General features: G+C 48.9%; 2 protein-coding genes across 3 annotated transcripts in view; both read right to left on the bottom strand.

The window, feature by feature from the left end:
- The window catches only part of MAPK8IP3 (mitogen-activated protein kinase 8 interacting protein 3), a 47,235-nt gene extending 42,544 nt beyond the window's left edge, over nucleotides 1-4,691 (bottom strand). Inside the window, exon 1 of the mRNA XM_060031471.1 lies at nucleotides 4,250-4,691. Within this exon, the coding sequence (XP_059887454.1) occupies nucleotides 4,250-4,567 (318 nt within the window). The 5' untranslated portion in view covers nucleotides 4,568-4,691. The remainder of the gene's footprint in view (nucleotides 1-4,249) is intronic.
- A 253-nt stretch (nucleotides 4,692-4,944) lies between these two features.
- On the bottom strand, nucleotides 4,945-24,526 carry JPT2 (Jupiter microtubule associated homolog 2). 2 transcript variants are annotated; one of them, XM_060031467.1, is made up of 5 exons: nucleotides 24,409-24,526; nucleotides 19,397-19,536; nucleotides 14,088-14,230; nucleotides 11,292-11,337; nucleotides 4,945-10,397 (listed from the first exon to the last, which is right to left on the bottom strand). In XM_060031467.1, the coding sequence occupies exons 1-5, from the start codon at nucleotides 24,477-24,479 to the stop codon at nucleotides 10,216-10,218; spliced, it is 582 nt and encodes a 193-aa protein (XP_059887450.1). In that variant the 5' UTR covers nucleotides 24,480-24,526; the 3' UTR covers nucleotides 4,945-10,215. The 2 variants fall into 2 exon arrangements, with proteins under 2 accessions (XP_059887450.1, XP_059887452.1); XM_060031469.1 differs by having other exon boundaries at nucleotides 24,436-24,526.
- Nucleotides 24,527-24,674: the final 148 nt, after the last annotated feature.

The raw sequence follows: 24,674 nt of genomic DNA, 5'->3' as shown, positions 1-24,674 counted from the left end.
TTTTAAATTTAATTTACTTTTATTTAATTTTGGCTGCATTGGTTCTTTGTTGCTGAGTGCGGGCTTTCTCTAGTTGCGGCGAGTGGGGGCTACTCTTCAGTGCAGTGTGCTGGCTTCTCATGGCAGTGGCTTCTCTTGTTGCAGAGCAGGGGCTCTAGGTGCGTGGGCTTCAGTAATTGCAGCACGTGGGCTCAGTAGTTGTGGCTCGCGGGCTTTAGAGCACAGGCTCAGTAGTTGTGGTGCATGAGCTTAGCTGCTCCACGGCATGTGGGATCTTCCCTGACCAGGGCTTGAACCTATGTTCTCTGCATTGGCAGGTGGATTCTTAACCACTGCACCACCAGGCAAGCCCTCTCCTGTGCCTATTTGTTCCCATTTTTTTAGGGAGAGTCTGTTGTACTCCTGGTGACTCTAGTAAGAGAGCTATAATGGACCAGTATTTAGAGGCAACGAGGAAAGGCAGCTCTGGGCACCAAATCTTAATGGCTTCATGTAAAAAAAGTTAACAATTGAAAAAAACTGCCCTGGGACTTCCCTGGTGGTCCAGTGATTAGGACTCCACGCTTCCACCACAGTGGACACAAGTTTGATCCCTGGTCAGGGAACTGGGATCCCACATGCTGAGTGTGGCACAGCCAAAAAAACCCAAAACAAAACAAAACAAAACAAAAACCTCTCTTTTAATACGACAACATGGCAGCGGAAGAAATTGCATACTTTGTCTAAGCTGGGGTGAATTTACTATTTGTAATATGGGACACAAGAAGAAAAACTTCTGATTCAATATATTAATTCACTTATTAAAAAAAATGCCAAATGATCATCTCTATAGAGTAGAATGATGGCTTCTGCCCCCTCCAGCTTCATCCTGTCCAAATATTCTTCTACAAAATGCATTACTTTTGTACAACTAGAAAAACACAGTTTTGGGTAAAACTTTCCAGTTGGATGCTTTCCTTACACAGCACCAGACACTGAGGTATCAGCAAATACCCACAGCCATGTCTCATGGACAGAACGTCCACTTGAGTTGCTTGTGATGAGTGGGGGATGTTACCAGTAGTTTCCTTAGGGCCAAGAAGACTTTAAGGTGAATGATGGCTACTAAACTCACACCTTGTCTCTCAAACACTGTTTTTCCTCCTGTGAGCCTAATACTTGATCCCTGCGAGGAAGGCTCTTTGCTGCTCAGGACTGGAGTGAATGGAGTCCTCTGCTGCCTCCTCCCTGGGGGCCACGGTGGGCAGCACTGCCCAGGGGCGCCCACTCGGTCCCGGCCATCCTGGTCAAATGCCCATTTCCAACCTTCTTTTCTAATGGGAAAGAACTCAGTGGGTTTTCAAAACTTTGTATTGGATACAGTTTCAGCATTTTTAAGGTCTCCGTAGAGGTTTTAGAAGCCAGCAACATCCATTTAGCTCTGCAAGTCTGAGCGGGACTCACTGGTCTCGATGACAAGCATAAAACCCGCACAGAGACTGAGATGCCCCACGCTTGCCACCCGCGGCTGCCCCATCAAGGTGCTCTTCCCTGGCTTGGCTAGATCTGCCTTACTGCAATTCTCCAGGCAAACAACAGCCAATCACGGGACTTGGCACTTGAGATGAAAGAAACTTGCCACGTCTGGCAACCCACACACTTTACAGAAGCGGCCAGTGAGGCCAGAGAGGGGAAGACTGGTCACAGGGTGTGCAGCTCCCAAAGGCGAGGCTGACACTCAAGCATCTGCAAACTCTGGGGCCTGGCCCCCCTCCCTGGACCCCACCACCTCTAGCTACCATCACTCCCATCGAGAGAGTCACCCTGGGACCAGAACAGACTCGCAATCTCTCACTGCAGTTATTACAGGCAAGATGTAGCGGGCAGAGGTGTTTGCTCTGCTCAAGGCTCTTTCTTTTTAAATCTGCAGATTCTGTGTGCTAGGAAGGCTGCAGGCGGCTCAGGTTACTCAGCTCTGACTAAGCCTTCTTGAGCAGAGTGGCCGGGGAGGCAGAAGCTACTCTGCATCACGCACACGCCTGCAGCCCATGCTGTTCAGCCTCCCGTGTTATCAGACACACATCTAGGATCTCATGCCCTGTGTGGAAAAAGAAGCCAGGCCACAGTGTACACTGGTGTTTTCCACAAAACTGAAAATGAATGTCTACTGGATTTAGTAAATGAGCTAGAATACCAAAATGGTTACAGATTTTGGCCCTTTTCTTGGTTGTAACATCACATGAGGTCTCTCCAAGGGCATACTATTTAGCATCAAATCACAGCCTTTATGCCGGCCAGCCAAGCGTTTTGTTCACTCTGTGGCTCTCTGTTCAGCATCTCTTAATAGCTGGGGCAAGGATGGGTCTCGGCCTCCAGGGCACTCTCCTCCATACCACATGCGCACCCTCAGCTCTTAGTCCAGGGCGTAAGTGGGAGGCCAGAACCACACTCGCTTGCGGCTGCACTTGAACCATGCAGAGCAGAGCAGGGGCTTCATCCACGCAGAGCAAATTTTTAAGGTAGATGGTTATGATTCTTAGCCTTAAGGTTGTCCATCTTTCTCCTTTTAGTTCCTTCTCGTCCACTATATTGACCACATCGGTACATAGTGAAAGAAAACAAACCTACTCAAAACCTCAGTTAGGCATCAAATGGCCGCTGAGAGCAGTCAGAGAAGTGGGAGGTGCTGCCCAGCATGAGGGAGGCAGCCACTGCCCCACGGCCAGTGAGGGGAGCCCCAGAGCTTGTCTTCTGGGGGTACGCTCTCTGACCTCCCACAGCAGTGGAACGAAGAGCCCACTCCAGGGGTCAGGGTAGACTGCGTCTTGGCCTGGTTCTTCTAGAGCATGTGACCTTGGTCCACCCCCACTCCTTCTTGCGGCCAGTTCTTTCCCTAGTAAATGCCTATGGCCACTCTGAACTCTAAAATCCTACGAGCTCTTGCATCTCCCTTAAGTTGAGAGCTCTAAATCAGTTTTTGGTGGAGCCTGGCACCCCAATCAATAGGCAAGAGCCTCTTGACAGATGAATGAAAAAACCCAAGATCAACGTAAACCACCGTAAGTAGGAACGATACAAGGCACTCTTAATTTTTATAAACATACTTTAAACCAAACTAGGAGAACATAAACTGCCCTAGCTTAAGAAAAAGCCAAAATACCGAAACAGTCTTCCATTTCAATACTAAAATCAAGAATGTGTTAATCCAAATTAGTTAAAAAGGAATTTAGCTCATTTAATAAGAAACTTCCCATTCATAAACCAAAAAGCCATCACCTAATGCCTGGAACAACAGAATGTCAGGGCTTAGAGATCATCTAGGGCAACTGACTCATATGACTGAAGGAAAATCAAAATCCAGAGGGGGGCAGGCGACATGGACAAGGTCACAAAGGCAAGGCAGGAATGAGAACCCAGGTCCCCTGAATCCACCTGGGTCTGACAACAGGGCTAAATATTTCATAGTGAATGAATGAAGGTAAGTGGTATTCCCTGCAATGCATGGTTCTTCGAACTGGTTCACAAATAAGTGATTTCCAGGTTATGGAGGTATCCTAAAACACGATCAAGTACTTCAAAATTCTACTTTTAACTCCTCAGAAGCCACAGTGGAATTTCTCAGCATTGTCCACATAAGCTAACAATATTCCCAACGGAGGGAACCACAGGGCAAAGAAATCACCTCCGGAAACCTGGAGTCTTTCACCTGGTGCCAGAGGAGCAGCCTAACTGTGGCTTTGGTAATGTGTTTACCTCAATCACCAAATTCACCCATGTCACAGACCGTCAAAACATTGGATTAGGGATAAGGCAAAGATCTGACAACACCTCTTCTGGCTGCAGAACCATAAGAAGATCAGAAATCCCCTTTCTGGAAGGGTTTAAAATTAAAATTAAAATTGCAGCAACCAGAAGTTGTAACTGGGGTCTAGGACACGTTTGCGGAAAAACACACACAAAAGCAAAAAGAACTGGCGTCTGCAATGAGAAGTGGGTATGGAGGGGAGACGGAGGCCTGAGGCAGTTTAGGATGCAAGGTCCCCCAGTGACGCCAGGTGGTTCAGGGCTAGGGTTCCTGGCTGGAGCAGCAGGCCAGGAGGATGTGGGAGCCAGGCATCAGCCCCTGGGCCGGGCTCGGCGTCGGGGGCGTTGGTGGGATGGGCGGGGCGTGAGCTGGGGCCCGGGCAGGGCGGGGGCTAAGGGCGGGGTCCCCGGGCCGGGAAGGACTGGGGTCCCCGGGAGGGGCCCCGGCGCCTCCCGGCCCACGCACCTCCTCGGCCTGCTTGCGCAGCGCCTTCTCCCGCTCGTACTGGGTGAGCAGCTGCTCGTTGTCCTCGCGCAGCAGCTCCAGCTCCACCTCGTGCTCCTGGTTCTCGCTGAGCACCGAGTCCAGATTCTCGAGCACGTTGACCACGAGTGGCATCAGCTCCTTGACGACCTCCTCGTCGTAGCAGTGGATGAGGCGCTCGAACTCGCGGTAGATGGAGCCCGCCAGGCCCGACACCCGCTCCGACATCACCGAGCCAGAGCAGTAGTCGTCCTGGTACACGACCACGCCGCCGCCCTCGTCCATCTGGATCTCCATCATCGCGGCCACCGCCGCCGCCAGCGCGGCCTGCTGTCCGCCGGCGCGCCCGCCCGCTCCGGCTGCCCGTAGTCCGCAGGCCGCGGCCCGTTGCCTGCGCCGCAGCCGCTGTCGCCTCAGCCGCCGCCAGCTGATACTGATGCTGATGCTGCGCCCGTCGCTCAGCGGCCGGAAGTCCCGCCGCCCGGAAGTCCCGCCCCCTAGACAGCGGGGGCGGTGCCCGCCCGTCCAGCCGGAGCCCCGCGGCGTCACGCCGCTAGAGGTCGCAGGGGTCCTAACGTAGGAAGAAGCCAGTCCCCGCGCCAGAAGCTCGGCCGAGCGGGGCTGGGAGCGCTTCCGGTCAGGCTCATCAGAGCAGCTGTCTGCCAGCTCCGACGACGCAGGCGTGGACTTCTACAAAGTGACAGCGTTATGTCCTAAGTATATACAAATGACTTTGTACGGTTTAGACTTAAGCGAGCGTCCGTGTGCCCACCCTACCCTCCAAAGAAATGGCCGTTATCTTTGTGCGCCCCTCCCTCCCTTCCGGAGTTGACCGCGATACTGACCTGGTTAAATGTGACTTGCCTTTGTAGCCTCACTGCACAGCAGTATGTACTCCTACACAGTAGGTACTCAGAGCTCCCTTCAGAGCGGCTGTGCTTTCCATGGTCCCTCCTGGGATTCCAATTAAATGCAAGTTGCCCGTCTCATCCTAAAATCCAGTAACAAACTCTCACTTGGTCCACTTCTGTGTCCTGATGTTGCGTAACTTCTTCAAATTTACCAGTTTCACTTCAGCTATGTGTAGTCTAACCTCTACGCTGAGTTTTTTATTTCAACTTTTTTTTTTTTTTTTGGCCTCTCCCCGCGGCATGTGGGATCTTAGTTCCCTGACCAGGGATGGAACCTGCACCCCCTGCAGTGGAAGCGCAGAGTCCTAACCACCGGACTGCTAGGGAAGTCCCTCAACAGTTATATTTTTAATTTCCATTTGTCCTGTTTGACTTTCTTATATTCTACCAGTTTTGATAGGCCCTTATTTCTTCCACTTTTAGCCAGTTGATTTGCATTTTCTTTCTCTGGTATCTTGAGGACACCATGAATCTAAGACTTACACTTTCAGCTTTGGGGGCCACACAGGTGGCATGAATCCTGATCATAAACCCATGAGTGACAGCTTAGTGTTAACAGAAATGCTCTTACCCCTGCCTTTTACCTGATGCGATGCTTCAAGGGGAGTTCATCCTAACCTGATTGCACCAATGAACGTTCCTGCAGGTGATGCCCTAAATACTGTTGCACAATTTTCCCCTTGCAATGTACTGTGCTGTATGGATGCTCACCCACCCCACTAAGAGACGATCTGAGGTTTCAGTCTCACATTCAGACTGCCTGGGTTTTGATCCTAGCTAACTGTAAAACTGAGCCTAAAACAATTACCAACCTACTAGGAGTGCTATGAAGATCACAAAAGAGGCTTAGTACAATCTCTAGCAAATAGTAAGCATGCAATATAGACTTGTTTTATATTCTCAAAATAAGCCAGGACAAACATGAAATATATAATTTCTTCTGGTAAGCAAGTTACAGAGAAAGCTGGTGAATGTTTTGGGGAATGTTTCTGACTTCTGCTCTAAGCCGTTCCAAGAAATATGGCCCCTTTTCAATTCCTAAAATAGCGAATACAGTAAGCCAGCCACCACTACCACAGTCAGAGGCCAACTGACTTGTCATCAACTTTATTAGTTTTTACCACTAACATGTATGGGCAGATTTGTTACTTGAAACTGGTTAAAGAAAAAGGAGTTTTAACAAAATGATATGCTGGATAATTCTTGATGCTTACTGAAGAACACTAGTACACTCTTGAGAGCTCAAGCTAACTGAATTAGAACTTGCTTCCTTTACAATTTGTAAAGATAATTCGCTATTCAACTTTTTCTCTTTCTCATTACAAGACCCTAAAATGTAATTTGGGCACACAGGTTTCAAAAGTTCTATCAATACTTTAACTTCGAAGTATCCACCCCTAATGCCTGCTAAAAACTCACCTAGGTCCCTGTAATGTCCCCCTCATTTCTTCCTAAGTTCAAGTTTAGATAGCACTTTGTAGTCACACACAGAACAGGAAGATTTCATTCATGAGCTCCAAGAACGCTAAGGATTAAGAATATAACGAGTTCAGAAGAAACAAACGGGATAATATAGGAGGAGGTGTAGACATCCTTGCAGGGTTCAACTCACAAAGATGTTAGAACAAGTTATGCTCTGTCCAAAGAGCCGTGTATTTCTGGACAAGGCACAGGCCCTGAAGAGGGAACCCTTAGATGTCTTCCACTTCTTCACCATAATGCAGGGGAGCCCACCTTGCTCCTCTGACTCAGCCACTGCCTGACCTCTGGAGACAAACAGGCTGTGACACTCCAAAACCTCAGTGCTTGCCTGCAGCTGGAGCAGCTGCTACAAATAGGTGATGTACTGGTGCCAGTGCCTAGCCCAGTTCTGGGAACATGCTCTCAGATGAACAAGTGAAGACAGTGTCAGGTCACCCATGCTGGGTTTCCTTCTGAAGTGCTGTCCAGTTAGTTGGCCCTGATGCAGCAGTCTTCTAGAAGGAAGCCTCCTCTAGTGGAGCTCTCCAGGCAGGCAGTCTGAGAAGCTCCATCACCCTGAGTCCACTTAACACACATAAAGATATTAAGTTTGCTTGTAGGACATATGAAAATAGCTAATATATAAGAAAGAAGAAAAATCTATGCTTTCTCTACAGGACCTGAATCTATAGGCAGATTCTAATAGCTCAGCATTTCATCTACTCACTGTCAGGCTTTCGTGGAAGTTTCAAAGTCAACTCAGAGGCAAATTCTTCAGGAAAACAAGTGGTGTTAAGTGAAAAAAGAATTATTACCTTCAATTTACGTAAACTAAAAGAACACTGCCGCATTCCTGTCCATTCTATTCAAAGCCAAGTCTTTGGTTTTCAAATGAAAAAACCTTAAATCCATAAACTTTGAGAAGATTAATTTTGGCATCTTCTAGTTTTAAAAAAAAAAAGGCAAACCCCATCAACCAATGAAAAGCTGTAAGGGAAGGAGCAGAGTTCAGGCACTCTGGAGAATGGACGTGGAGGAAACACGTGAACATGTCCACCCACCCACCTGCATGCACACACACTGTGCACACAACCAATAGGCAAAGACTGAGTATGTGACTGCTAAGTTTAATTCAACGGCTACACCCACTCCTGCCTTGTAAAAATAACAGAATGCTCCTCTCAAAGTTACATCGAGATGTGAGCACAGGTTTGTTGTTTTTGATACAGCTTTACAAAAAGTTGGCACCAAATGCACATAAAGTTTTAAGGCTTAATAAAAATACAGATGAGTAATTTCTCAATGCAGCTTGGAGGTTGAGAAAAGGATTCTAAGAGTTAATGAAGCTTCCAAATACAGGCAGTCCCCAATGTACAGAGCATTTTCCAAATGCAAGTGGCCTCCCCCATCAGGTTCAAACGAGCAAAAACTTTTCTGCTGCTCCTCCCAGTGACCAGACTGCTCGGGGCTCTCTAAATCCATGCCCACGGCCCCAAGGAGGGAAAGGAAGAGGGAAGATGGGAACAAAAATAAGGTGATGTGGTCACTGCTGCCCAGAGGCTCTGCTCTAGTTGTTTTCCTCCTTCCCCCAGGCCTCTAACCCCAGCTCTGCTCCGGAAGTCCCTGCCAGGGGACAGATCTAGAAAGCTCTTCCCCTCATATAACTGACGGTGAGACTGAAGCCCCGAGGGCCAGCAGCATGTCAGGGTCTTCTTGGCAATCCAATTTGGAATTCATAAATCATTTTCTTGTATATTAAAAAAAAAGTTATAAATAGCAGTTCATTTCTACCTTTGGAACATCTTATTGTAAGTTAAATAAGTTAGTGTGTTTGAGCTTAAAAGCTAACCACCATTTATGACATTTTTTAATGTAGAAAAAAATGAATTCCAGACAACTTTCCTATAAATGACCATCTGAAGGATGGAGGAGATAGGAAGCACTTGAGAGTCACATAGAATCAGTGTTTCTTGGCTCCAAAGTCAGCAGGGGGACAGAAAAGCAAAGTGTCTTTGCTTGGCAAAGCACTGTGTGAACCCCCCCAGCGCCCGTGGAGGATGTGGAGCTTGGCAGGGAGCTCCTGCAGGCACTTGAGCGTCCAGGCCACTAGAAGTGTGACTACATTTTAACGATGAAGACATTTTTAGCACCTGCATTAGCTTTGTAGGCACTCGTACCAGTAGCTCCAACCCAGACTGTTGGTCCCACGTGACTGCAGTACAGGAACCGACACCGTAGCCCTTTAGAGGCTCAATGGGAGAAACTTCCACCTGACAGACTACAGCACCACGATTCTTGCCAGCCCATTATCTTTGCTGGCAAATACCATGGAATGGGCCAGTTGAGACTTTACTGCCAAACTATTTAATCTCTTGGCCTAAGGTCTCTAAGACTCGTCTGGAAACTGTGAATATGATCCAGAGGTTCTGCAAAGCTTTATAAAGGGTGGCCTAAGAACACTTTCCTTCCTCTTTGGTGTACCTGAGCAACAGACTTTTTCTAGAAAGGTGTCAGAAACAGACCAGAGTCAATAGTTACTGATGTAAAGCTGGTACTTGAGAACAGGTCTTGAGCTATTATGACAGAACCCAAACCTAAGAACCCACGGTTCTCAAGCATCTCTTCTTCCCACTGTCAGCAGGAATATAAATGAAGACACATGAAGGAGTTAAATAATCCCATTACCTGGATATATCTGGGTAGTTTCAAAGTCCTATAGAAGTTAGTGGCCTTGTAGATAGGAAGTGTTGCTGGTGAAGGGAACTGTCCACATCATTGGTGAGGTGCAAAGGCCTAGACTTAAGGCTGATGAGGAAAAAAGGAACAATTCACAAGCAAAACTGCCTGTAAAGAGCCCAAAACCAGTCTCTCGTGGATGAAAGGGAGAGATTTCTACGTAAGATCTGGCCAAGGATTGAGAGGGCAGAAGCGGGGCACCTTGGGAGATCAGGGTACAAAATCTTTCCATAAAGCATCAGACTGAGAACAACATTTTGGTTTTTTGTTGACAGCTGCTGAGGAAAAGCAATGAAGATGTTTCAAGAAAATCTGTGGAATTGAAGTGAAAAACACTGGGGCCGAAGTCCCAGAAACAGAGACCGTGTCCATGAAGGGTAAACAGCATCAGGATCTGAGGGGTCTATCCAGATACCCACCCTCCCCACCCCACTAGGGTTTCAGCGTGTCTTGCTCTTCTATCCCACGGTAACGGACACGTGGTTTCTGGATTTCTCTCAAAGGCTTTAAACTCTGCTACTGTGTTAGTGACTCCTAGATACCCAATTAGCCAACACACCAAGGACGTGAAGACCCCACACCTCAGGCGCACCTGCCTGGCACCACCTCCCTGCCCACCCACCCGAGAGCTCCTCTCACACCAGGGATCACGTTTCCTCCCTTGGTTTCTGGGAGGCGAGGTCTCCGGCTTCTCGTGATGGCAGTGGAGCCGGAGCAGCAGCTTCAGGTGTCCACCCAACAGACCCTCTCCCCACCCCGCTCCTTCAGGCTAAAGAAACTATAATTTTGAAATCCTATCTCTCGAGTTTCTTGTCTGGCTATGGGGGACGCAGCAGCATCTTAGTAGAAGGAGATGCTGGACTTGCCTCCAGGCGGGTTCAGGACTTTGTTGTGGGAGCGAGGCCTCGGGCCCAGCCTGGGCTCATGGCTGTCAACGGTGGGCGCAGGCTCCTGGGCGCGGGCTGCTTCTCTCGGGCCACCTGGCTCACCCGGCTCTTGTCTGGGGGAGGCGCTGGCTGTGGCTGCGGGACAAAGTCAGCACAGCGTCCTGTTAGAGGCTGCCTGCCACCCAACGGGCAAGGGCATGCCGTCCAGGGAAATGTGAAAGCAGAGCAGGTTCTGCCTGCCCCAGGGCTGGGCTGAAGCCAGGCTTGTACTGAAACATGCTTGGAAAAATCCTTGAGGGGTTATCTCCACACTGCTTGCTGGACTCCCCTCCCCTCCATCCCACCTCAAGTATGAAAAGGAAACATCCTCAAAGTGAGCTCGTCTTAAGTGAGGGGCCCAGCAAGGCAAGGCAAGGCAAGGTTACTCTGGACTTTCTGAATGAACAAATTCCCATCTCTTCCTAATCGACAAAGGGAAATGGTGACCCGAAGGCAGAAATCAGTGCCTGCAGTCAGCTCAGAGGACAATGGGGGACTGACTGGGCCTGACACCCAAGCCCACGGGCGGGGTGGCTCACTGCGGAGCGATCCATCAGGGGGGAGCCCCGCCCCTACCACAGCCCCGCACTGCTCCTCCTCACCGCACCCCCCCCCCCCCCCCCCCCCCCCCGTCTTCCCCTCCTTCACGCCCTCTCTTCTGCCAGGTCTGAAAGCGCTGCCCTTGGTCACAAGTTCATTGAAGGCTTTGGACCCTTGCCCTTCACTACATGAGATGAGCTTCTAGAAGAGGACGCCTTGGCCTTAGGCCCAGGCTGACCAGCACTGACAGGAGGTGCAGAAAAGTGGGAATGCTGTCACCAGAAGTAACTGAGCCCATTTCCCCTGCCTCCTTCCAACACAAAACCCTCCCGCAATCACAACTCTGCTGTCTTCACCAGCAGGCTGTGGGGGCACCAGGTTTTCCCTCCCCACCCACCAGCGGCCTCTGCAAAGCGTGGGCCCCAGGGAAGGGACAGAAAATAAGCTCACCTCTAAGGTCCAGTGTGTCCTCTCCCTCACACAGGAACACGTGGTCCTGTAACGAGGCAAACCCAGGTCAATCCGCCACTCGGACACCTCCTACCTCGCGCAGGCAGACGATGGGAAAGGCGTGGATGACCTGGGTCTATTTTTACCTTTAAAAAGTTTTTATTTGGACAATTTTAACCATAAACAAAGCAGAGAGAAGAGCCCCGTGAGCCCCCAGGTAACCTGCTCTACAGCAAGTGACATCAGCTTGCTCGCCTCCATTCTGGTCTCAGCCACACATGCCTCCCAACTTCCAGCCCTCCACCCCTTAGTGGGATTATTTGAAAGCAAATCCCATATTTCATTTATCCATAAATATTTCAAGATGTGGCTCTTTAAAATGTCCTAAAAAACTCTCTCACAACTGCAAATATTAACGACTCCTTAAATGTCTTAACACGTAGTCAAGTTTAAACTCAGCACATGTTCTCACAGTCATCCGTGTTGCACTGTGTCAGAACTTAATTCCTCTTTAGGGCTGAATAATATAACATCACATGTGTACAGCACAGCACATTCTGTTCACCCATTCAACTGCCGATGGACACTTGGGTTGTTTCCAGTCTTGTTATTGTGAATAATGCTATTAAAATTAAGTGTACAAGTATCTGTTTGAGTTCTTGTTTGCACAATTGGGGGTATATATCTAAGAGTAAAACTGCAGGATCATATGATAAATTCTATGTTTAACTTCTTCAGAAACGGCCAAACTGTTTTCCAGTGACTGAACCATTATACATTCCCAAGAGCAGTGTATGAGGGTTCCAATTTCTCCACATCCTCACCATTTCTTATTTTCTGTTTTTTCTGATAATAGCCATCCTAGCGGGTGTTAAGTGGTATCTCATTGTGATTTTGATTGGCATTTCCCCACTACGGATGGTCAGCATCTTTTCATATGTTGATCGACCATTTGTATGTCTTCTTTGGAGAAATGTCTATTCAAATGCTTTGCCTCCTTTTTTCTGGTTCTGAAATTTTTATTTTAAAAAAATTTATTTTATTCAAGTATAGTTGATTTACAATGTCGTGTTAATTTCTGCTGTACAGCACAGTGATTCAGTTATACATATACATTCTTTTTCATATTCTTTTCCATTATGGTTTATCACAGGATACTGAATATAGTTCCCTGTGCTATACAGTAGGAGGATCTTGTTTATCCATTCTATATGTAATAGTTTGCATCTGCTAACCCCAAACTCCCATGCCATCCCTCCCCCTTGCCTCTGCCCATTTTTGAATGTGGTTGTCTTTTTGTTGCTGAATTGTAAGGGTTTTTTACATATTCTGGCTAGATAGCAAATCTTTGTCAGATATGTGATGTGCAAATACTTTCTCCCATTCTGTGAGCTGCCTTTTCATTCTCTTAATAGTATCTTTTGATGCACAAAAGTTTTTAATTTTAAGGAAGTTCAACTTATTTATTTAAATTCTGTTGCCTTTGGTGTCACATTTAAGAAACCACTGCTGAATCCAAGAATAATATCTGTCCCTATATTTTGAGTTCATTTTTGTACATGGTGTAAGGTAAGGGTCCACCTTCATTCTTCTCATGTGCACATTCAATTTCCCAGCACCATTTGTTGGAGAGACCGCTCTCCCCTCACGAATGATCTTGGCACTCTTGTGGAAATATCAATGAGCCACAGATGTGAGTTATTTCTCAGCTCTCAATTCTATTCTGTTGGTCTACATGCCAGCACCATGCTGTTTTGATTCATGTAGTTTTGTAGTAAGCTTTGAAATTGGGAAGTGTGACCCTCCAATCTTGTACTTCATTTTCAAGATTGTTTGGCCATTCAGGGTCCCTTGAGATTCCATATGAATTTTAGGATAGGTCTTTCCATTTTTTTTAAAAAACAAACAAACAAAACACCACACACAAAAACAAACCAAAAAACCAAACCACACCACTGTTGGAACTTTGATAGGGATTGCAATCCTCAGTCTTTTTAAAAATTACTAAGATCTCCCCCTATTGACTCCATGTAGTTTCCTATATCTTGTATTACTCTGACTAAATCCCTGTGGTGTTGATTGATATGAGGATTGGTCTGACTGAGGCTTGGTTGTTTTGATAAGAATTCAAAGATGGTCCATGGGGCTTCCCTGGTGGCACAGTGGTTGAGAGTCCGCCTGCCGATGCAGGGGACACGGGTTCGTGCTCCGGTCCGGGAAGATCCCACATGCTGTGGAGTGGCTGGGCCCGTGAGCCATGGCTGCTGAGCCTGTGCGTCCGCAGCCTGTGCTCCGCAACGGGAGAGGCCACAACAGTGAGAGACCCGCATACCGCAAAAAAAAAAAAAAAAAAAAAAAAAAAATATCAGGAACCCATAAATTCTAAGTATTTGGTGAATTTTAATCCGATGCAGTTACTGTACTTATTGATTGATGACCACTAAAAATAGTGGAATGTTTATGAGGTGAACTCCCCTGTTTTACATTCAGTATTATAAATATCCTCAGCATCCATCCATGATGTGCAGAGAAGGGCAGTGGCCTACCTGCAGTGGGCTGCCCCCACCACCAGCGACCCCCAAGGCTCGAGTCATCACGAGGCTGGAATACATTCCTCTGATGACTCAGGAGAGCTCTGAAACTTGGTGACTAATGACTACAGCCAGGAAATGCACTGTCACCCATCTTGTCTCTTCCTAATAACATGTCACACCTTCCTCAGAGCCTTTTTAAGAGTACCTGGCTCAAGTTTTGCTTTTCTTACTCTCATGTCTGCTATCTGTATGCAGTCCATACCTTGGGTTTGTTTGGGTGTGCCATGGGTGAAGTAGCAGCAACCGGGGAGCCAAAAATGTCACTGGTCTTCCCACCAGGGGGGTTCAGACGCTGTCGAGTCTGCACAGGCATGGATTCGTCAAATATACCACTTCCTTTCCCCCCTGAAGAAAAAATCAGGATGGTTAGCAACCCGGAACATCTACCCCACCCACCCTCCACACTCGTGACTTCAGAGACCTCCTCTCACCGCAGTGCCAGTCCTGAATTCAGGCCAAGAAGGGTGGGGTGATCAGGTTGACGAGCATCCCTAAAGACCCATGTCAAACCCAGCCCCTTTCTGGGGGCGGGCCAGCTGGGGCCTTCCTCACGATTACTGAGCTGTCCCGGGCTTGCCGCTAGGAGTGAGACGGTAAGATGGCATAAAACAGCATTTTCCCCTCTAGAATTTCCTTAACCCTGAACTTTTCATGTTTTCCTGCTGAAGAATCTTCTACATTAAAGCCATGAAAAGTTCTTTCATAGATTAAAAGCAAACACCTGGGGCTTCCCTGGTGGCGCAGTGGTTGAGAGTCCGCCTGCCGATGCAGGGGGCATGGGTTCGTGCCCCGGTCCGGGAAGATCCCACATGCCGCAGAGCGGGCTAGGTCCGTGAGCCATGGCCGCTGGGCCGGCGCGTCCGGAGCCTGTGCTCCGCAGCGGGAGAGGCCACAGCAGTGAGAGGTCCACGTACCACAAAAAAAAAAAAAAAGCAAACATCCGTTAAATTTTGAGGTCAGACAGACAGAACTGAATTAATAACATGCCCTATTCAAGGCAAACCTGTAATCTGGAAAACAACATTTACTGAGAATGACTACTCTCCTCACCTCAATCTGTCTAGAGCTTCCAGTGACAACTAGATGTGTCACTGAATTACAGACATTTAACATCTTTGCTGCCAAACAGAAATGATTTGATGAGCTACAATGAAAATATGCATCTCAGATGTAAGTTCTTTTTTTTTTTTGCGGTACGCGGGCCTCTCCCGTTGCGGAGCACAGGCTGCGGACGCACAGGCTCAGCAGCCATGGTTCATGGGCCTAGCCGCTCCGCGGCATGTGGGATCTTTCCAGACCAGGGCACGAACCCGTGTCCCCTGCTTCGGCAGGTGGACTCTCAACCACTGCATCACCAGGGAAGCCCTCAGATGTAAGTTCTTATAAGCTGATGGCTAAGGCATGGACATGAGAAGTAAATGCTGACGTTAAACAGGAAGATGCTAGCACATGCCACCAGCCCATCCCCCTCTGCACTCAGCAACCAGTGCCCCCCTTCCACCAAGCGCCCACTAAGATTTATAATCTTACAGAAGAAAGGTGCATCCACAAATGGCTATGAGACCAGACACAAGTTGCTCGGCCCCTCTGCGCCCCACATTCCTCACCCTTTGAACGGCGGTGGTACAAGGCCCTTCCTCACGGCGCTGTGAGGGGATTCAGTGACTCACTGTCGCTTGTGTGTCAAATGCTTACGACAACACTGGGGACGTAAATGCTCAGTGAGCATTTGCTAAAGAAGCTTCCCTTGGACACTGTTCAGTGAAAAAGGCACAAAACGATCTAGACAGCACACAGCGTCTTACTGTAAAAGGAAGGGTATTCTTATCCACCTGTATGTGAATAAAGGGCATTGGTTACTCCACTTTCCTCCCTGCAAAGTGCTCCCCTCTGGGGGCCATGTGTCTGCTCAGGAAATGGGGTGGCTGTGGTACAGGGGCTTAGGACTGCTAAACATATTCATTTTTATAGTTGTGATTTTTGTTGACTGTCTCCAGGAAATTCAATTTTAAACAGTCACTTCTTGGCTGTAATAACCCATACTGTTAGAACAGGGGACAGTGCACCGTGAGAGGAGCACGGAGCTCCAAGGAGGAGGAGGCTCCATGGGGCGCTTGTCCCCTCGCAAGCCCTCAGACTTGACCAGCCTTTCGGGACGCCGGTTGGTTGTCTGGGGGACACAAAGCACAGCTCCACAAGGACGGGAACCTGGCCCTGGAAGCTTTTCTGGGCCAGGAGAAGCTTAGAGAATGGGTGGGACCGACTGCAGGAAGATGCACACATTCGTGTCGTTTGAGGCCAATCACAAGCCTTCCAGCCCCAGCCACAGCCTCCCAGGGACCCGCAGCCCTCGGGCTGGGGCAGGCGGCACAGCATGGGGTCAGGACCCAGTGCCAGGCGGGATCCTGCTCAGCCGCTAACCAACTGTGTGACAGCACCTGGCTGGGGTCATTGGTGAGATAAGTGAGTCGACGCGTGGAGTGGGCAGAGCAGAGCGTGGAGAGGAAGCTCCCAGTCATGCTGCTGGGCTGCTGTTACAAACAGGTGTCGTCAGCAGAAGAAATGTTTGGACTACAAAGTGGAGAAAAGCTGCTGCCCGAGGTCACCCCTCGCTGCTTGTTACCACGCTGTTGCTGGTCATGCTTAAGTAAATTCTTTCTAAGATCGCATTCAGCTTATTTTAAAATGCAAGATAAAAATAAAAGTAACTCAATTTCAAGTTTTTGGTTAAAGGCACTGCTCATTTAAAAACATTTTAAAAACTATGAAACATGACACAGATAAGTACCTAAGATATAAATAAAGCAAACACCCAAGTAACGATCACAGACAATCACGCGTCTTACAGAATGTTATCAACTCCCAAAAACCTGTGTGGTTCTGTGTCCGAATTTTCTGGAAACTACAAACTTCTTCTAGTTTTACCATGTATATGTCCAACCCTAAACAACACAGTTCTCTTTTTGAATTTTATGAAAAGTAAAATAACAGACACACTGCACATCTATTATTCAACATTTTACCTGAAAGATGAATTCGGCTATGAAGGTGGAAAAGATGCTCAATTCACTCATAATTGAAGAAAAATAAATTCAAGATATGCTTTTTAAAGAACCAAATCACAAGGCACAGCGCCTTGCGTGGGGAGCAAGCGCTACAGACATCCTGGAGCACACGTCTGAAGACCAGTGGAAGCACCAGCATTTTATTTATTTATATTATGATTATTTATTTTTGGCTGTGTTGGGTCTTCGTTGCTGCACGCGGGCTTTCTCTCGCTGCGGTGAGCGGGGGCTACTCTTCGTTGCGGTGCGTGGGCTTCTCATTGCGGTGGCTTCTCTTGTTGTAGAGTACGGGCTCTAGGTGCGCAGGCTTTAGTAGTTGTGGCACGAGGGCTCAGTAGTTGTGGCTCGCGGGCTCTAGAACGCAGGCTCAGTAGTTGTGACACATGGGCTTAGTTGCTCTGCGGCATGTGGGATCTTCCAGGGCCAGGGATCAAATCTGTGTCCCCTCCACCGGCAGGCAGATTCTTAACCACTGCGCCACCAGGGAAGCCCTAGAACCATCATTTTAAACTGACCCAGCAATTCCATTTCAGGAAATTTACCCCAATTGATATATTCAGGAGGTAAGTTGGGAGCACGGGCTTTGGAGTCAGGAAAACCTGCATCCAAAGGCTAGTTCTGCCACCCCAGCGAGCTGTGGACTCAGGCAGGCCAGTGAACCCCCAGCCTCAGCTTCCTCCTCTGTAAAGGGGGTAACGCCACCTATCCCCCAAGCTGTGGAGAAGACCAGCACCCAGCACAGCCCCTGAAAAACACCAAATGACCCACCCGTATCAATCACCACTGTCAGGAGGAGGTCTAAACCAGAAGCATAGATGAAACACGGCACCCGACCAGCCTGGGTTAACTTCCAGCGATGGCCAGTGGCAAGTCCCTTGCTCCGAACGTGCTCCATTAGGCCCTCCCCGGAGTCTGCAGGGTCGAGTCTGCGGGGTCGAGTCTGCGGGGCTGGACATACCAGCAGGTTCCCTTCTGGGCTGCCCTTGAAATTCATCACAGGTGATTTTCTTCCTTCTTTCCTTGCTTCCCTCCTTCCTCTCTCTTTTTTTTTTAAATGTAATTTCATTCATCAGTTAGAAAGGGTTCTTGGGTGACAGGAGGAGGCAGAGGGGGGACTCCGGCGTTTGTTAAATGCTCAACTATCACCACAGAGCACTTGGCAGGACAGAAAACAAACCCCAAACAACAGGACCATGAGAAGCAGACATTTTGGCACAGGGCGTCCTGTCGCTGTCATGATACCTTGCGACTGTGCACAACGTAGGGGTTTTCTAACTCTCCAGTCAGGAGGGGGCCAGGCTGCCCACAGGGCACGAGATGGGCGGGGGAGCATGAGATTCTGAGGGCCTGGCAAAGCAGCACCGCCCCACGCTGCCACACTGTCTAGAGAACCCGAAGCCCCAGAGACAGCTGCAGCCGCGCATGGTGCCGAGCCAGAGCCACGGCTGCTGGTGCACCCACCTCCAGTGCCTCCAGTCTGAGTCTATCTGCCGCATCACATTGTTGGTACAAAGGATGAGCAGGGCTGAGCACTCCTGGCCCTGCACCCCCACAAACTGGGTAGGGGAGAATGTTACTCAGCAAGAACCACCTGCTTCTCTGCTATAACTAAATCCAAAGGTATCACTAACCTCCACCCCTCCTTACCCCCCACCCCAAACCACTGAAAACAACCAAACAACCAAAAAACTAGCTTTTGAATCTATTGCTTTGTGTGTCCTCTAGGTCTGTCAAGCAATATTTGTACCCAGAATTGGGGTGGGGTAGGGAGCAGTTCCAGCTCTGGTTCTGCTTGATTTCGTTACTTGTCTGAAATTCTGACTCCTGTGTTGGGTCTCTCAGATCTTTAAGGATGGAACAAACCTTGTCTTCCCCTCGTAGATACAGACAGGGGAAAGCTCCTCAGGTAACTATCACTGTGCAGTCGCTCAGCTGGACCGTCCATCAGCCAAGAGAAACACTCTTCTGAGATTCCCTCCCACTGGAGCCACTAGAAGGTGGGTAAGTAGTGAGGAGCCACACAGATGTGTGCCAGGCTCAGCCACCCTTTTTAGTTTCAATCCCACTAACAATCTGATTAAAACTACTCTAAATGCACAATTTGCATGCAATTTCAAGAATCTCAAGGAGTCCATGGGACAATTTGGGGAGCCTCTGTGGTGGGAACCAGAACCCCACCATCTGCCTTTGTACCCTCAGTGCCCGTACACAGCCAGTATCTGGTGACAGATGAGGGGGAGTTCCAAAATGACCGAGCCACCTTCAGGACACAAAGCACAAGTCAGGATAAAACTTTCCTTCCACTCTAGGACTCTGATGGCAGGGGATAACCTGCACCAGAAAATATCTGAAAGGATCAATATAAAGAAAGGGAAATTTTTATCAAAAGATCAGCACAAAAGAGAACAGGTAGAGGCCAAAGGGTTAAGGAGTCAAAAGCCCATACCAGGGGGATTGGTCCTTTTGGGTATGTTCTGAGGTTCTTCAGTTGATCCAAAAATATTAGATGCCATCCTGTCGGGCCTGCGTGGAGATGCGGCTTCTTCTGGACGATCACTCGGCTCTCCTCCCGGGGGCTTCATGGCCCTGCAAGCAGACAGGGTGTGAGGGACCGACAGATGGCCCGGGCGCCACCATCCAGGGGCTGTGGCACAGCCAGACAGGGCACACATCTGTGGGAAAACCACACACCGTGGCACGACAAGCTCATGGCCGTTGGCCAGCCGGCAAACCTCCCTCCTTGCCCTTGAGTTCCCTTAAAGGTTTTCTCTGCACATCTTGATTATGCCAAGACCTCCAGAGATGTGCATACTCTGAAGTTACTCCTGTAACCTCTCATTAGTAAAATTAAAGTTTCCATAAAACAGGCAAACTGAGCCAGTTCAGTAGAATTTAATAGTCACTTTAATTAGCAGACAATAGTGCTGGGTGTTGTAGCTCACACTCCCTCAGCGTTTATACACGCTAGCTCCTGTTCCAAAGAACTGACACGGCCACCCTCTAAGGCAGGCATGATTTTCATAGAGATGAGTGTGAGCTAAAGAGAGGGCCACACAGGAAGTAGCAGAGCCAGGACTCAGACCCAGGCAGTCTGGCTGCAGAGCTCAGACTACACCCTAATAATCCTCAACATCCTCTAGAAAGAAACGACGGGGCAGTGCACCACTTACCCAGAGTAAGCTTGACCCAGAGAGCTGCATCCTCAAAAGGGCAGCCACTGGCCACTGTGGCCAGTGGGCACTTGGACATGGGGGTCTGAGCTATGATGTGCTGTAGGTATAGATTACACACCAGACTTTGAAGACTCAGCACAAAGAAGAAAAGGCAAAAATATCTCTTTAATTGTATCTTTTACATTGATCACATGTTGAAATAATGTTTTGTACATATTAAGTTGAATAATATCTATTAAACTTAATTTTTCCTGAATCTTTTTACATTTTAAAGTGTGGCTACTAGAAAATTTAAAATTCCTTATGTGGCTCACATTTCTAATGGAAAGTGTCAGCTCAGACCATGGGGAGCACCACCCCCACTAACCCACGTGAGTCCTGGGAATCTACACCAGGCTGATGATTTCCAGTCCCAAGGTCTGGTACCACCAATGACAAGTTAAACATCAGACAGATCAGAACACACCAGCTGGACCACTGTTCACTTTAGATCAACACATGTGCAGAGTGTCACCCCAGCACACACTGGCATCCTTCAAGTGTGGATTTTAATTAAACACCCACAGAGATCAGTGCTATTCCCACACTCAGTCACCACCAGCCGAATCTACTGTGGTCTCGATCTTTGGGAATCTGCCATGCACTTGGAGGCTGGGTATTTCAGAAGTGGATGAGCAGGACCTTGAGTCACTTTTTATTGCAATAACTGAAGGATTAAGAAAATTCCATAAAGCTCTTTCCTGACACCCCAAGAGCATCGGTCTCCTTCAGCAGGGCAGCATAACACTGAATTCATATGCATCTTTACAGGAAACCTATGGCCACACTGCAGGATCTTAGCTCTCCCACCAGGGATGGAACCTGTGCTGCCTGCAGTGAAAGCGTGGAGGCCTAACCACTGGACCGCCAGGAAAGTCCCAGGACACCTAGATTTCAAACGTATTTTAAAGCAGAGTTTTAAACTGCTGAGTGGCCCCTGCTCTTTCACCAGTCCTAAGCAAGAGGACTGCCTGTGACCCCAGACATTTAGAAAGTGAAACTGCGGAGCTCGCCACACAAAAGCGATGCAGACACTAGAAGAATAGGATGTTTAACATGCTGTTTCCTCAACAGAGCTAGAAAGGGAGCTGATCATTCGTTGTAATTTAAAGGGAACAGAGTTTTCTGCTCTCTGGCTGTAAAGCAGGACAGCAGAAAGTGCTCGTCTGCTCCGAGGGCCACCAGTGTGCCTGCTCACTGGGACGGAGACCGCAGGCAGGCTGCTCGCCACCACCCAAGCCGCCACCCAAGCCGAGTGCGCAGTGGGCCAGCCTTCCACATGGGTTCAGTCACATCAGCTTGAAGGAAGGGGCCAGGGATGCCTGTCCAGCAGTTCGCATCTCCTTAAGGATTTGATAAAGAAAAAAATTACTCGGTTTAAGGGAAAAAACCTTTTTTAAATAAATGACCAATAACCAGGCTTAAATTAGAAAGGCAGTAGTAAGACCTCACGTCAGGCCCTCTGGTGGGGGACACCCGAGGCCATCCGACTCCCACACCCATTATAAATCTCACAGCCCCAACACAATGACATTCCTGATTTTTCTTGGCATATTTTCAAGCAGGTCCAACAGGCTTGGGTCTCTGAGATCTGCCATCCTCAGAACTGAACTGAACTTAACATCAAGTCTCATACTGGCATGAATTAAAATTCCTATTTTACTGACTTACTTGCAACACAGCTTTTCTTTCAAACCCTCAAATTGTCAGACCAGATGTGGGGTAGGCTCCCCAGCACTCTCTCCTCTCACATTCCACATCCCTGGATACACGCCTCTCCCTGGCCTCCACCGCTTGCTTCACTCTAACTTGCACGTTCCCTAAGCACCTACCACGGGTGGGCCTGCACCAGACCCTGTGGATGGAAAGACAAGCAAGAGCAAGTCCTGGGCCTGGAGAAGCTCCCCGCTTTCTGGGAAGGCTAGAGCTGTGCAGAGGCAGTTTCCATGTTCTGCATGAGTGATGCCACAGAGGCACTGAGTGTCACTGGAACTCCAAAGACACCTTTGGAGTAGGTAAGGCTCAAATTGTGTCTGCAGTCTCCATGAGGAAAGAGAACCACTGCAGCACAGGAGGTAAGCAATATTTATTTGAAACTGCCAAATGTTAATTTGGGGTGGTGGAAATATGTTATTATATTGTGTACTTTTCTGAATTTTATTTTACTTTACTTTGAAAAGAAGGGAAGGAAAGTGGTGCCCAAGAATGTTGTAGCAGAGAGATTATCGTACACAATGGCCAAGTTTCCTGGGAAGAGGTGGCAAGCGTCTCCACTACAAAAGCTATGGGGTGGCACTAGGGTCGCACAGCCTTGCAGCAGTCAAGCAAATCACAGAAGCGTCAAGCAAATCACAGAAGCGTCAAGCAAATCACACAAGCTGGGTCTCGAATAAACCGGACTGAGAGTTAAATAGACATTTCCATAAAAACAGAAGCTCCAACAATGGCTCAAGGCGGCCCTCACAGGCTCGCTATCAAGTGCAGGTATCACTTCAACCCTAATTACAGGAGGGGGATGGGAATACCAGTAGCTCAGACGTCTTGGGGATGACCTCACTACATGGGGATGCCTCCCAGTTATGGCTTCCTTTTTCAGTACCCCTTGGATACATTTCAATGAAGACATCCCAAGTACAAAACAGAAACTAAGGGGCACGTGATAAGAAAATACACACAGCTCAAGTAGACCACAGAAACAGCAGAGGCCACATCGACGCTCACCTGGAGGGATCCATGCTCGTGACCCCCCTTCCAACAGCTTATTCCTGTATCCCAGAAAAGCTATGGGGGACCTGCCAGGTTTGGAGTGAAGCTGCAAAATAGACCTAGATTAAATTCTTTACAAATATACATCCTGCAGCTTAAAAGACCTCAGATTAATGATGGCTAAAGCATAATGCTTTTATAGTTCAAAATCCCTTTAACACCAGATAATCCTTCAGCAAGAAAACAAAAGTAGGGTTTTAAGAGAGGAAAACCTGGCCCAGTAATCTTACAGCCACCACTTGATTCCCTTCACAGCTAAGTAAAAAGGCCTGTCGAGCTAGTCAATTCCTCTAAGACAAAGCTGCTAACTGATCCCAAGCAGGAGCTTCCAATCGATCATCCAATTAAGATGGGTTTTCCTTCTCCAACATCCTAAAAGGAAGAATTTTCTCCTTATCCTCTCCAAAAACTAATGCCCCAAAGAAATGTGGGTATCAGTTTAGAACACCAGCTCTGCACTGTCGCCTACAGCTTGGAAGTCAGCCTCACATCAGCGTTCCTCACAGTGCTTATTCGCTAACTGGACCAATGTTTGCTAGGCATCCAGTGCCAGGCTGTGTAAACAAAGAAAGAGTGTACTTAGTGGACACAACGGAGAAAGTGCTGGGAAGCAGCCCTTGCCCAGCTGGTGTGGGTGGTGCAGAACAGCAGCTTTCAGGCACCAGAAACCTGACTCATTCTGAGCACTCCAGGATATACTTCTGGCCCCATATCAGCACAGATCTAGACGAGAGTGATTAATAGTCACTGTTACGTGGGATAAGGACTCATTATTTGGGTAGGAGTATTACTGAATACTGACCTAACTCCCTCAAATTTACAGGGATTTTATCACTCGAAACAATTCTTTAATTTTATATACTGTTTACCTCAACAGACGTCACACTCTTCTGCTTTTATTGTGGGGCTGGGTCACAGAAAAGGCTCACAATAAAGAAAACTCTTAGGCAGCTGAAGAACCAGCTGGACAACGCAAGCTGGCTCCTCCGGCGGCAGGACACTGCTAGCTCTGGCGACTCTATGTGACTCCCAATACCCATTGCTCTACAAGCTAAAAAGCAAGCAAGCGCGCTGCTATGTGTTCCTGAGTGTTTAAACCCAGTCGAAACTCCTTCTATCACTTGCTGTCCCGCCTGTTTCCTTGTCAGTAAAGTGGGGGAGGGCGCCGCCTGGCTCCCGGGCTGCGGCAGTGCTGAGGGCTCCCGGGACGAGACTTTGCCCCGAGGCCCATCCACTCGCGCACACGCCGCAGGGCCCCAGAATCCCAGCAGCGCCGCCACGCCCGCCCCCCCGCAGCAGACGGCTCGGCCAGCATCTCCGGCGCGCTCGTCAATGAAGGAGCACGTGCTGGGACCGGACGCGCGGGGAGGCGCGCTCAGGCCTCTGGGTCCCGCGGGCGCGCCCACCTCCCCGATCCGGCCCCGGAGGCCCCGGCTCTGTGAGCTCACCGCGGCCGCCCCGCCGCCCCCGCGCATCTTACGTGACCGTGGCTGCGCCCGCGCCGCACCTGGAGCCGGCCCGGCCTCCCTTACTCTCTGGCGCCCGGAACATGTCGGCCGCCACTCGGAGCCTCCCGGCCGCCTCGCCGTCCTTCCCGCTCGGCCCCGCGCGACCCGAGGCCCGCCTTCTCGCTCTTATTGGGCGCCGCCGACACCAGTCAAGCTGCATCAGCCTATCGTGGTGCCGGACTCCGCCCCACGAGACGGAAGCTTGGTGAGGCCTGCGCCGCGCTCGCGGCCGATTGGT

Source organism: Delphinus delphis, chromosome 15 (genome assembly GCF_949987515.2).
Source record: "Delphinus delphis chromosome 15, mDelDel1.2, whole genome shotgun sequence".
NCBI classification, from domain to species: domain Eukaryota; kingdom Metazoa; phylum Chordata; class Mammalia; order Artiodactyla; family Delphinidae; genus Delphinus; species Delphinus delphis.
Note: the sequence above shows the minus strand (reverse complement) of the source record. Positions and strands in the feature narration are given on the sequence as shown.

What these genes read in the sequence shown, in the direction of transcription:
- JPT2 (XM_060031467.1), bottom strand. Translation starts at nt 24,479, where the DNA reads ATGTTCCGGGCGCCAGAGAGTAAGGGAGGCCGGGCCGGCTCCAGGTGC. An exon ending in GCGGGCGCAGCCACGGTCAC is followed by an intron (nt 19,537 to 24,408) that starts GTAAGATGCGCG and finishes GTCTGCTTGCAG; the next exon opens with GGCCATGAAGCCCCCGGGAG. An exon ending in CACACCCAAACAAACCCAAG is followed by an intron (nt 11,338 to 14,087) that starts GTATGGACTGCA and finishes GCCTCGTTACAG; the next exon opens with GACCACGTGTTCCTGTGTGA.